At 30.0% G+C, this 14086-nt stretch overlaps 1 protein-coding gene across 4 annotated transcripts in view; it reads right to left on the reverse strand.

Annotated features, from left to right (window-relative positions):
* Positions 1-13182, reverse strand: part of LOC129960066 (serine/threonine-protein kinase Sgk2-like) — a 72889-nt gene extending 59707 nt beyond the window's left edge. For 2 of the 4 annotated variants that reach the window (XM_056073130.1, XM_056073129.1), the window contains exon 1: positions 13127-13182. In XM_056073130.1, coding sequence (XP_055929105.1) covers position 13127 — 1 coding nt within the window. In that variant the 5' untranslated portion in view covers positions 13128-13182. The remainder of the gene's footprint in view (positions 1-13126) is intronic. The other 2 variants (XM_056073142.1, XM_056073141.1) reach the window with 2 other exon arrangements.
* Positions 13183-14086: the final 904 nt, after the last annotated feature.

Genomic DNA, 14086 nt, shown 5'->3' on the forward strand with positions numbered 1-14086 from the left:
TTTCAGAAAATGAAATGCTCTTTTCAAATCAGACTCATCTAATTACTTCTAATGGATAGTTTATTAAATAAATATTTAGAAATAAAAAGTTTTCCTCTCTATATTATAATTCAGAGTATTGGTGTGTGACCATTCATTCGCAAGATGCTTGAATATTTTATCTTTATGTTTTAATATATATTATGGAGTTTTTATTCAAAACAAATTTTTATCTAAACCTTTACTTTTTGTAACTTTAATTCAGACCATTTATTTCACATCCTAAATGTCGTTTAAATAAAAGAGCAACGTTAATTAATCCAAATATTCATCACTTTTTTTATTGAACATGTTTGAAAACTCACATCTATGAACTAAATAAAATTTCATAAAATTCTGTAGATAAAAGTGGTGTTAGAATGATACAAACAATTTTAAAAGTTGAAGCTAGAACATCTCTTAACCCTTTCCAATAAGATTTAATAATGAAAAATCTTGCATGAAATAACCATTTAATTTTCATTTAAGAAAATTCAGTTTATTTTATAATTCTTAAATATTGTTCATTAAAATTATATTAATGATATGGATATAATTATAATTCATAAGTTCAAATTCAACACTTCTTAATAAAATCTCTAATGATTGCTGATTAGCCCCTAGTTTTGGCGGTTAAGCCAGGCACTCCCATAATATTTTTTACTATTACTATTTCAGGCACATTATTAAATCCATTCTCAGGGTGTATCTACGACTCCAAAGTATTCACTAAAATCACTTATTAATTTCTCAGCACGCATTTATCTTCTCGGTAATATTTCACTATCATTAGTTTCATTATCAGTATCAGGTAAATGCATGCTTATCTCTTCTGATTTTTCCGAATCTCTCCAGTCACCTTGATCTTCATAGTTTACACTACTCTTATTCATTATGGTGTTTATTTCACAGCAAGTTTTTTCTTTAGTAGGACAGATGTTCACTCTAAATGTTTATAAGAGTGAAATCCATTGATTAACAACAATTTGGTTATGACTTGCACTAAAGCAATCTAACAATAAACAATATGTGATAGTTATTTATGATATCAACTTAAGTAATAAAAGTGCTGCCGGATTCAGTACACTAGAAATTTTAAATCAAATTTATTATTATATTCAACAGTAACTTCAGTCGCTTGTCGTCATTTTTCCGGAAGGGGCTAATACGAATGCTATTTTTTTAATATCAACAAAAGTTTAAGGATTTTTTTAATTTTATTTTTGCAGAATTTAGAAGCATTTGCAATCCCACATGTAAATATTCCGATTCTTCCGAAAAAATCCTTGAAAGAGATTCTACCATCGATTTGACTGATTCTGTTGAATAATTATTTCTTTCTCATGAAATGGTAAAGATTTTTTTTTAAATGATTCAGATATTGCAGATCCAGACTAAATTGTTCGAATCAGAAAATATTTTACTTAATTTATTGCTGTTTTGATGATATATTTATTGGTGCATTTTATCTCAATGCTTATATTCTGCATACAGATGTAGTAATGTTTTTACGAGAACATGATTTTACACAATATTTCTGTTGAGCGCGAACAATTTTACAGCCCTTTCTCCAATACAATATAGTTGAAAATATATTTTTCAAATCAAAAAACAATTATCTGAGATTATTAAAACCCATCATAATTATTGAAAAAAAATTTTTTTTTAAAAATTAAGAATTATTTAACAAAGTGTAACAAATTACTCTCTCTAAAGACAAAAAGATTTCGAAATCTGATATTAAATTTTGTTGACCTGATGAAAAAAAGAAAAAGAAAATTGAATAAATCGTAATTGACCCGTACACATGTTATATTCTGACATTAAAAGTACCAATAACGCCTAAAATGTGATGTGCAACTTTCTTCTGTTAGTTCTAGGATTAACATTGTCATGGCATCCGAATTTGTGTTTGATCTCTGCAATCTGGTTTTCGCACTAAAATTTAATAACCGAAAATTCTTCTCGTTTTTTCTTATTTTCGAACCTTTCAGTGAAAAGTCGATTTTCGCGAATACAAATATTATGTTCACATAAAACAGAATCAACATTTTCACCGATCAGCAAATATAGTTGTGGCGATTTACAAAATCAACAAGTCTTCTTCTGATAAGTGAATTATATAAAATAAATGTCCCTACACATTCCGCAAAAATACTGATAGAATCAAAATTTCATAGTCATTTTCTTACTCTGCCATCGTAATTAATTTTTAGTCTTTCAGTTACATCCCTGACTCGCAGTTTTCAAAAGATTAAATATTTTACGGAATTATTCTCTTTTTGGTCAAAATACACTCATGTCCAAAATTAAGGTCACAAACATGTTTTCCAAATTACTACCAATAAAATTGATAATTTTTTATTTTATTTATTTGGAAGAACGGGTAACACAATCTCAACCTTCGGTTTAGAAAAAGAAGTAATTTAGCACTAGTTTTTACAGAACAACTGAAATTAAATCGTTTAAGCATCTGGAATTTTTGACTGCAGTTTTGTGAATATTGCATTAAAACTAACACGTTAACCCGTTTCTAGTAAAAATGAGTTTTTACAAACGTTTAGATGATTCCTTGAGATGGAGAGCAGTTCGCAGGCTTGAAGCTGGCCAATCTCAGATGGTGGTGGCTGGATGGTTACAAGTTGCACAGAAATTGGTATCCAGGTTGTGGAATCAATTCCAAATAAGTGGTACTGTCACCAGGAACGCCGGACAAGCCGCCACAGAGCAATGATACCTGCACAGGATTGCTACTGTCCTTAAGCGCAAGACGGCATAGGCTAGCAACGACTCCTCAGCTTGCTCGTGACCTTGCTTCTGCATCTCGAATAAGAATTTCCAGGCAAACAGTACATACACGTCTAGCAGAGAGGGCTCCTTATACCCGGAGTCCAGTCGTTTGTGTCCCTTTGACTGCATCCAATAGGAAAACGTAATTATTGTGGGGTCTAACACGTTAGTGGAATCAACAATACAGCAAGAATGAAGACGTGTTTTTTTCAGGGATGAATCGAAATTTATCACACAGTTTGATTCTCTTCGAATTTTCATCTGAAGAGAAAAAGAAGCTCGCTATCATCCCTCCTACGTAAAAGAAATCGACAGATTTGGTGGCTAAGGAATTCTTGTCTGGAGCTACATAATGTTGCGGAATCGTTACACCTCTGCAGGTCTTCATTGCGGGAACTTTCACACATATCGCTACAGAGATGAGGTTCTTGAAGACTCTGTGAGGTTGTTCAGGGTGCTATTGGTTCGGACTTCATTTTTATGGACGATAATGTACGGTCATCCAGCTTTAGATTGTTTATGATTTTTTGGAAGAAGTGGATATTCGCCGTATGGCTTTGCCTTCTTCTGGTTCCCAATCCTATTGAACATGTATGGGATGGTCTAGGAACAGCCATTGCACAGCATAACCTCCCTCCCAAGGCATTCCTGGAATTAAAAATCACGATTTTGGAAGAACGGGTTTTATTGGCACTGAGCTTTATGAGAGCTCATTGTGAAGCTTTTATAGCTGTGGTGGGTGGTCACACCCTATATTAGACAGACTTTCCCCGAGTTAAATGCTTTATCTCTGATTCCTGATTTAACACTTTTTGACATACACTGTTTCTTAATCAACAATTAAAATCTTTTTTCATATTTTTATGTTGCTACATTCTTTCTCCCATTTTAATTTATCTCTGAGCCAATTTTCGTGGCAACACGGAGAGTTCATTAATTTTGACAGATTTTATGTTTGTGACCTTAATTTTACACATGTGTGTATTATGATTCTATTATTGAAACTCGCAGTTTAGCTTTTACAGCTAAATTTATAGTTTTTCCAATATCATGGGAAATAAAACTGATAAGTGCCCCATATTAAATTGCCAGACATTCCGCTTCCACGATTCATCGGAGTTTCACAACTTTAAATCGTAATTCATTAGTTAAATTTCAGACAATGTTTGCTTGAGTAATTCTCAAGAATTATTGTATCTTCAATCTTCATTAAAAGGAGAAATGAATCAAATCAAAACTATAGATTATGAATCATATTTAAAGCTCCGGAGGATTGCTATAAAATCGAAAATTAGTATTGATATTCAAGTGATATTCAAAAATCATCTATCTAGAAAAATTTGATACGAATCTCTCTTTTAGATGCACCAAATTTTATTTACATGACTCTTTCTGTTTTGTAACTATTGAGTCAATTTGATACGGGTCTCTCTTTTAAATGCACCAAATTTTATTTACACGGCTCTTTCTGTTTTGTAACTATTGAGACAATTTGTGCTCAAACAGCCGAACAAATAGAATTCCTCTGAACAGATTTTATTCACCATTTGATAGAAATCTACAAATGGGTGAAGAAACCGTCTATGAAATTTCATTTTCTATTTCAAAGCTTTTTTGAGTTTCCATTGTCACAGAAAAACTGATTGACAGACCGCTTTAATGACAAAAATATGTTTCTCGGACTCAAGGACGGCCGAATCAAAGAGTTTAATAAAAATCTCCCGTTTCAATTTTTTGACGATGACAATACCTTCTCTATATGTCGTATACGATAAAGTAAAAATGAAATATTATATATTGAACCAAATATAGGTAATGCTTACATTGCTATCGAAAAATTCATTATTTATTGCAAAATAAATAATATCAAAGTGCAAATATTATAAAAATAATATACAAATCTAGGCTTGTAACGAAGTTTATATTATATAAAAGCATCAAAGTTTCTAGAAAGTGTCAAAAGTTTGTATTAGTCGGCAAGAACTTAAAGCTAATCTATGCATTTTAAACTTATTTGAAGAAATTAATTATCGTTTGAAAATATTCTTTTTCCAATTAATTGCAAATAATAACATTTGATAATAGAAAATACGAATTTATCGTTTGATTTTTCATTTATATTGGAGGCAAAATGTCGTCTCTTTTCTTAATTAATATTGTTGCTAAGATTTTATCTGGTGAATATTTTAATATTTCAATTATAACCATTAATTGGAATAAAGAGAAATTTGCCATCAGCTTTTTAAAAAGAATTCTTTGACACTTGTATATTAATTGCGTGCCATTGGCAAATTTTCACTTAACCGCTCATTGGTGAACATAGTCAATAGACTAACATGATAGCTTTGCCAATCTTTTTTTAATGATTAATCATTATAAGTCGACTAGTAAAAGTACCCATACTTCGATTAAAGCCATGATGGTTATTCTTTGTTTTTACAATATATTTTAATACAGTAAATTCTAAGTAATGCAGTAAACATCAAACTAAAGAACCGTAATGTTTTACAATAATGGCGCCACATAAGAAGGGCTCCCGGCGCAGTTATACTGTCTTTGGCTCCCGACCGCTGCGATACTGTATATGTGAAGATCATCGGGGGCTTTACGACTATGATAATGTTGCATCTCCTGGTGATAACATTATCTTGAATTTGGTTTTATGTTTCCACTTCGAAAATGAGACAATTACTTCTGATATTTAATGGGGCTACCTCTCTTTAAAGCTGAGTCTTCTTACGTAAACGATGCTGGAACATACTGTGGCATTCAGGACATAAATGATACTGAATACCACAAAACTTCTAAGAATGCCGCTGTACCAACTCGATTTATATCGAGATCCCCCCCCCCTCCTTTAAAAGTGTAAAAGAGGCTGTAAAGCGAGTGTTTAGCTTTTAATAATTTCGGGTGGACTTCAGGTCATGGAACTCGGGTGCATTATACCCTTCGCGCTCCCTCCCTAGATGGCCAGTCCTGTTTATAAGATAAAACTATAAAGTGATCAAGGGAATTTGCTTTAGAGTTTTATTCATATATCTCCAGTTCTGTCTTTTGCTCTTAATTTGTTAATCTAGTGCTCACATTAGGTACATACTCTTAAATAAGTGCATTTAAAGTGTATCAAATAATAATAATAATAATCACATATGTGTGTGTGTAGTGATATTTTAAAATCTAATTTAAATCCTAATTAATTACTAAAGTTTTATCTTAATTTAACCCATATTAACTTACATATTCCTAAAATATCCCTATCAGAATCTCATAGAGTAAAATCACTGAGGAAAAATTTTTCGGTCTCTTTCTCGCTCTTCTCTTCTGTCGTGGACTGGCATATTTCGTTGCTTATTTCTTGTACATAAATTATGCCTCCAGGAATAGAGTAAATCGAGTTTTAAAATATTCAAAAATGTCTTCTACCCTTCAGCCACGAAACTGCTTAAAAATGCATTTTTACATTATATTATATATATATATATGAAATTCACTTGTTTTCGAAAATCTGCATTTAAAAGGGTTGAGATTAAACAGTTTCTGTCATAAAATGTAATACAAAGTGAGAATTTTGCTATTGACATTCCTGATAATGCGAGGGGATTAAGAATTGGATTATTGGGATTGAACATTTGTAAATAAAATTATTTCTTGAATTCTCTGTAAAACTTGATGCTCCTTATTTCACCATATTTCTCACAGTATTATTTCGGCTTATATTTAATTGGAAGGCATGATTTTATCTTCATTTAATTGTTTAACATCTATCGAAATAAAAACGAAGATTTGAGGTAGTAAATATAGTCGACTTAACATTTCGCTTTGCTTCCTACAATAAAAAGCCCTGATAGGTAATTAGAAACAATCTGTGATATATTATCGTAAAAAAAAAAAAAAAAAAAAAAAAATGCTCGATTCAAAACATTAGTTTCTAGTAACATTAAAAAAACATTAGCAATTTTTCTTAATTTTTTAAATGCAATATTAAAAAAATTCTTATAAAAGGAACTCGGTATTACTCAAAGTTCCTTTTATAAGAATAAACTCATTCGTCTTTTTATAAGAAACACTTATTCCAATTCATATTTACTCGTTATATGCCGCTATGGTTTGCGTTTATCAAATAAATGTTTTGATTGTATTGACAGGCTTGATTTAAAACAATTCGCTTTATTTTTATTTTTCCTAATTTTTATTTATTTTTATTTTTTATATTGAAATAGATTTAAAAAAAAAACCGCTATGATTTTCTTAAAAGGAATAATTGTGCTAGCACTTCAGTCCAAGAAATAATTATTTTCATATTTACTCGATAGATGTCACTATGGTATCGGATGTCTCAACTAAACAGAAGAAAATGTGATTTAGCTGGAGACCCAGGGTTATATTTTCATTGTGCCTCGAAGAATATGTAAATTATGTTTAAAAACTTGCATAATTTTTGTTTCAGTTTTAATGTTATTCATTTCTTATATAATAGAATGCAAGAAAAGACAAGGTCATTGACTCCAGTATATAAAGATTCCGAATTTGAATTCAATATCCTGAAACATCTTGTTTCTTAGTTATCAGCAAGTTCATAGTTCAGCATAGTTTAAGTTAAAAAGTCAATTTCTCCTTCTTTGTTTTATACAGAATACTGTCTTTGAGATAAATTAACATGAAGGATTATTATTAGTTATCTTTTCTTGCTTTCTTAAAAAAGTCGTATTGCGAGTAAACGTCTGTAATAATTTGTAATTTGTAACGTCTGTAATAATCTGTAAGTTTCTTCGCTTGAATCAATGTTTATAATTAACTTACACTTGCTTAATATCAATCAGTTTCTTCATTGAGAACGAAAACCTTTTTAATTTTCAGCAACTAGGTTCGCTTCTTTTTACAACTAGCACGAATAACAAATTTTTGCCATAAAGAAATGCTTACCATATAAAAGAAAATGTTAAATAAAATTATATCCGGAGAGTTATTGCCCGAACACTCCCTTTTCGTGTTTTAAACAATAATTTTAAGTAACTTTCGGTCGTGTCACATCAACAAAAAGTTGTCCCCCTTCTCCTCCCTTTCCAGGTAATCAAATAAGCATTTAAAAATTTAAAATTAAGCCTTTGCTTTTGGTTAATAAAGTTGCTATAAATCTAAAAAATATACTTGGATCCTTTCTCATAACTCTATTCGAGTTACACAATAGATTCAGTGTTGCTTGATGTCACTTATAATTTATTCGTTTTATGCTTGTTGATGTTATTGGTTGTCTATATCCACTTACCAATTTCAAATCGTCAGCTACAAGTATAATAACGGTTGAAAGGGTTCATAATATATTATTATTTCTACTAAGAAATAAGGCATAAAACAAATGCCTTATTTCTTAGTAGAAATAATAATATATTATGAAACAAAGATTATTTATTTATTTAAAAAAAAAAAATCTTTGTTTTTAAGATATTTCCTATTTTTATAGCATTTTTTTAAATTAAAAATGCTTAAAGTAATAAAAAAGAACCAATACACTAAACAAAGGATATTTTTAGATCCAGAATATCAAGTAAACTATAAGTGAGTATCAATATCAAAAAGCGCAAGATAAGTGTTCACCTGTATAAATGATTTTTAATTGTTTTTTTATTTTTTCGTGCATTATTCACTTTTGGGGATTTTGTTCTCTCTCTTCATAACTCTTTCCCAGCTAGAATTCCAGAATTAAAAGCTTTCGGAATCAAATGTAAGAAAATCTAGTCTTATTAAGTTGGATGGATAAAAGGAAACTAAATAGAGATGAGTATCATTTCACGTTTATTGAAAAACTTCCTTAAAGAAAGGCTAGTACAAAGAATGCCGTTTATAGCTATTTTTTCTTACGCACAAATAAACAATAAGATCTTATCCCCTTTGAGCAAGATAAGTGTTCACCTGTGTAACTGATTTTTTATTGTTTTTTTTTATTTATATATATATATATATTATTCACTTCTGGGGGTTTTGTTCTCTCTCTCCTATCCTCTTTCCCAGCTAGAGTTCCAGAATCATGTAAGAAAATCTAGTCATATCAGATTGGATGGATAAAAGGAAACTAAATAGAGATGAATATCACTTCACTTTTATCGAAAAACTCTCTTAAAGAAAGGCCAGTACAAAGAATGCCGTTTATAACTATTTTTCTTTACAGACAAATAAACAAAAAGATCTTATCCTCTTAGAACACGATAAGTGTTCACCTGTGTAAATGATTTTTTTTTTATTGTTTTTGATTTCTGGGGGTTTTGTTCTCACTCTCATATCCTCTTTCCCATCTAGAGTTTCAGAATCAAGAACTTTCCGCTTCAAATGTAAGAAAATCTAATCATATCAGGTTGGAGGGATAAAAGGAAACTAAACAGAGATGAATATCGTTTCACATTTATTGAAAAACTGTCTTAAAGAAAGTCCAGTACAAAGAGTGCCGTTTATAACTATTTTCCTTTACAGACAAATAAACAAAAAGATCTTATCCTCTTTGAAAATCAATTTACTACACGCAGCTAGAGAGAACCAAACCTGTAACTCTATAAAGTAATAAATTCTAGACGTTTCTGTAAGCAACGGGCTCAATTAGCTAACCTCGTGAGTCTCTTTCGGGACATTGAAGAATGCACATAGATGAATGTTCCTAATTCATCACCGATTCTAAAAATGCAGAGAAATAGAGGAATAGATTTAAAAAATATGAAAGAATTTTCCAAAAACTGAAAATATTCTTTCGAACGGATTCATTCAAATGAACCCAGTTGCTCTGGAAGAAGATGGGTGGGGGAGGAGTGGTGGCCTGGTATTAAGATCTCGGCTTCGGAACCGAAGGGCTTCCGATTCGAAACCGTTGTTTAAGTAGGTCTCGTGCATATTAAATCCGTCGGGGCCAAACGTCCTCCCGCTCGTGTGGTGTAGAAGTTTGGGTAGGGGGATGTCAACCCAGGTGTCGTTCTCCTCATCTGACCGCGGTTCAAAATCACGAGGTCCGTCCTAAAGTAGCCCTAGTGTTGCTTTAAAACGGGACGCTAACATCCTAAACTCAACTGAAAGGAGCGACAAAGATGATTCAGATTCTAGATAGGCTCCTTTAAAATTGTGATTGAAAGTCTTCCTGGAAGGATGGATAATTTCTAAATAATTCCAATCCCTAAACTTCAAAATAATAATAATAATAATAAATATTTTGTCTTAGACCTTCGCTTCAATCCCGATTAAAATCTATTCTCACTTTCTAGAATGTAGGTGTGCTAATATCGAAATCCCAACTCGGTATATCCGAAATCTTTCAATTTAAATTGAATTAAACCTGAGTTGCCTTTAAGGAGGATAAAGATCTATTTCAAATTTGATTAGCAAATGTTGAGCTGAATCTGATTATCGAATATGTCAGTTCGAAAATTCATTTCTGTAGTTGAAATAATTATTTTCATTTATAATTCATTTATAAAATCAAGAGTTTAGTTTTGTTTAACCAAATTTTTAAAAAAAGATCCTATTTTTTTTTTTTTTTTTTTTTTTTTCTTTTTTACCTGAAATGTATTGCTTCGACATAAAAAAATATATAAAAACTATTATTTTATTTAATTTTAAATATTTCCGAATTCTTATCATTCTCATATGCAATAAGTCTGAATGGCTATATATCAGCTCTTTCTTACATCTCTAAGAATGGATTATTTTCAATTTTGAAACCTAGTGTTCCAAAAGTCAGATAAACATTAATGTCTTCTGAATTTGTAATTATAATAAATAAATAAATATATTACGGTTTCGCATTTCGATACTGCTTGGTGTTTTCAATTAAAAAAAAAATGAACTCATTTTTCTTGCACATATTAAACAAAAAGAATCCTCCTCAAAAACATCCCTATAATTAATTCAATTATTTTGGAGTCGTTAATTAAGGCAAAAGAAAGAATGCGCTTGAAGCAAAACCTTTTGAAATTTTGCATACGCACATTCCTCCGTTTTCTTCTCTAAACAGGTTTGTGAGCTTATCGATGTATGGGTCCTTGATTGACATTGCTTGGGCAATGGAATAGCCAGCAGCTGTTGGAAAGAAGAAGGAAAAAAAAAAAAAAAAATCCCGCCAGACAGCATCAGACAGCATGGCTCTAGAAAGAAGGCCACGTGAGTTCTATGAATTGGTTTCTGTTCACATGGACATTTTAACATATTTATTCGAATGCATAACATGTTTTTCTAAAAATAAAAAAGTAATGAAATCTGATAAAGTTGCTTTAAGCAGAAGAGAAAAAATGGCTCTCTGTAATCAAATTGGAATTAAAAGCGCTTTGAATTTCTTTTCATTTAATTTATTATCTGTTAATCTGTTATGTATTACATAATTTACCCGAGAAATTAAAACAGAATTACAGTTCGATAATTGGTGCATGTGCGTGTGCTCACCCGCACGTAAAATTAAAGAATGGGATATATATCCAATAAAATTGTATAATTACTTCAACTCTTTAGAATTTCTTTGTATGCGAGTACCAACACTATTCCCCCGTTTTCTTTTTATTCTCTATATTTGTATGTCCTTTTTAGCTCTTTTTTCAATTTTAGCAGCTGGTATTTTTCAAAAGTAGTTCACTACAAAGTTAAATAAAAAAAAAAAAAATTAAGAAACACATTAACTAAGCAAGCAAGAAGTGACGTTCATAAGAAATTAAAAGAATCAGTTTAGATTTGGGTGAAAATTTATTGCAAGATGGTCGTTCATCAAAAATCTATTATCAGAAAGCTGCTTATTTTTTTGTTTAAATATAATGAAAAAAAAAAAATCACTAATTCACTTGGTTACTTGGGATTCAGACTAAAGGAGTAAATTTTAATTTTAAAAAAAAATACTGCCTTTTAACTAAATTAAAATTCTAAAGTATTTTTCATAGCGCATAGCAAATTACCGAGTTTTCGAATTTAATTTTACTATACAATCGATATACAATGCAAATTGTAATGTTCGTGCTATTACAGGATTTCAATAAAGAAAATAATTATTTGGAGAAAAAGATTCTTTTATTCTACACAACATAACCATTTCGTAGAAAGAAATCCAGCATCCTCATTCCAGCCTCTGAAATTATATGCTTTTCTAATTTATGAGGGAAATTGAATAACTGTTAAGGAAGTGTAAGGAAATAATCAAAACAGAAATAAGTTAAAGAATCAGTTTCTCTCGCAACTGAGTGTATGCCGATGATTTAAAACTAAAAGATTAATTTTCCTTTCAAAATAAAAAAATTTAGAAAAAAGTCATTAGCACACTTTCTTTTTGACTAAGTCATTAACGAGGTAAATATTTTATTCCCCTTCAAGGACACTCATATATATATAGCTAAGTTTAATATTTTACTTTAAATTAAAAATAATCTATGTAAAATAATTTGTATAAAAATACAAACGATTGATTTCTTCTTTTTCTATTTCTCTGCATTTTTGCCAAATATAAAAATAAAAAACGCGTTGAAGCAAAAAAATTAAATGAAGCTAAAAATTAAATAATTTTTGCTATAAAAGTTTTTATTAGAGGAGGAAAATTTGCATAGCTAACTATATCAGTTTTTTATTATAAGTTAAAGTATATTTATACAATCATATCTGTAATAACTTTTGTTTTGCTTCTACATTTTATTTTAAATCGTCGTTAAATCTTATGCTGTCTCTATTATTATCATTATCATCATTTATTAATATCATTTTTTTCAGAAAATGTTATTAATTTATGTCAAATATTTGAGTTGATAATGCATAATCTTTCAAATCAACAAACAAGAAAGTCACTTCAGAAAAAGTAAAGTTTAAACATCTAAGTACTTTTATTAAATATGATCCTTTTTCGAAATTTTAGAAAAATGTTTAAAAAAAATGCCTTATCAAATGAAAAGAAACTCCTCAAGAATTGGCGTATGGTTTAGTCTTTATTATCTTAATTAATTTTCATTTTCTTTTCACCTCCCCTCCTCCTTTTTTGCAACTTTTTTTTTGTCTCCATTTTTTTTTTCAATTTATTATCAAAAATCAAATTTATTCGTAGGTACAGTAGTACAATACTTGCAAGAAACATCCTCACTCTGTTAATAGAATTTCCTTGATTAAATTATCTTTCTTAGATTACAAATCATTGATTAAAAACAAAGTCTCCTTACAGCGACCGTGAGTTTAAGAAGTTACAAATAAGAAGGAAGAAAAATGCAGAATTAGAATACCTTGCCTGGAAATAACTTCTAACAAGATTTCTTTCACAGTTTTTAAGCTTTAAAAGGAAAAAAAGTGTTTTGAGATAGGCAATATAAATATGAAAACTTACTTTTTAAAATCAGTAAGCAATTCGCAGTAATCTTTAACAAGAATTCTTCAACTATCGCTTCTGAAGTGCACTTTGAAAGGAGGAAGGTCTCTGCTTCCTTGGTGACGAGGACACATAAAATAAATACGTCACATAACTTATACCTTCCTATCATAAAAAAAAAGCAATTTTACTTGAGGTTCATTCCATTTCGAAGAAAGTATATCGAGAGTCGGAGAAATGTTTTATCTTTTTCGGGTGGAAAATCAAATAGTTGTCGGCTATAAAAGTTGCGTAAAATAATAATAATAATAATAATTTATGGTTGAATTTTGAGTTCGTGGTAAAAGCAAGTTAGTTTCATTCGAAATGGAATGGATCCATTGATCTGTATTTTGAGATGAACAATTACGATGAATTATTCATTTTCTTGGTCTTTCCAAATCTCCCTTGCTTTTCCTTTGACTTCTTTTATTTATGGAGCATTTCCCAATTAAATAATACTGACGTGGATTTTCAAGATTTCAAGATCAATCTAAATGATCAAATTAAAATATTTCAATGAAACATCAGTTGTTTGTCTTTTTCTTTGTCTGGGTTAAATGTTAAATATCTGAGTAAATGTTTAGAAAAAGGGTATTGAAACATTTCTGTAGTTTCAAATAGTGCTCTATATAACCGGATTTAGCTGAAAATATCACTTATGTTGAGCATCTGAAGTCAGAAAATTTTGTTTAATAACATACCAAGTTATATAAAAAAATTACGAAATATACAGAATTAGATTTTGATTGTACGCAACTCGGTAATTTTCCAATTTAAAAAAATACTGAATAATAGTTTGAGCAAAAACTGATTCAGCAAACACTCAATTTTTCGCTTTAAAAAGAAAACATAACAATTGTATGTGTAGATTCTAAGAAAAATACCAATGCTTTTTGCAGAAACGGCAATGATAATCATTCATTCAATTTCCATCTA

This window comes from Argiope bruennichi, chromosome X2, assembly GCF_947563725.1.
Source record: "Argiope bruennichi chromosome X2, qqArgBrue1.1, whole genome shotgun sequence".
NCBI classification, from domain to species: domain Eukaryota; kingdom Metazoa; phylum Arthropoda; class Arachnida; order Araneae; family Araneidae; genus Argiope; species Argiope bruennichi.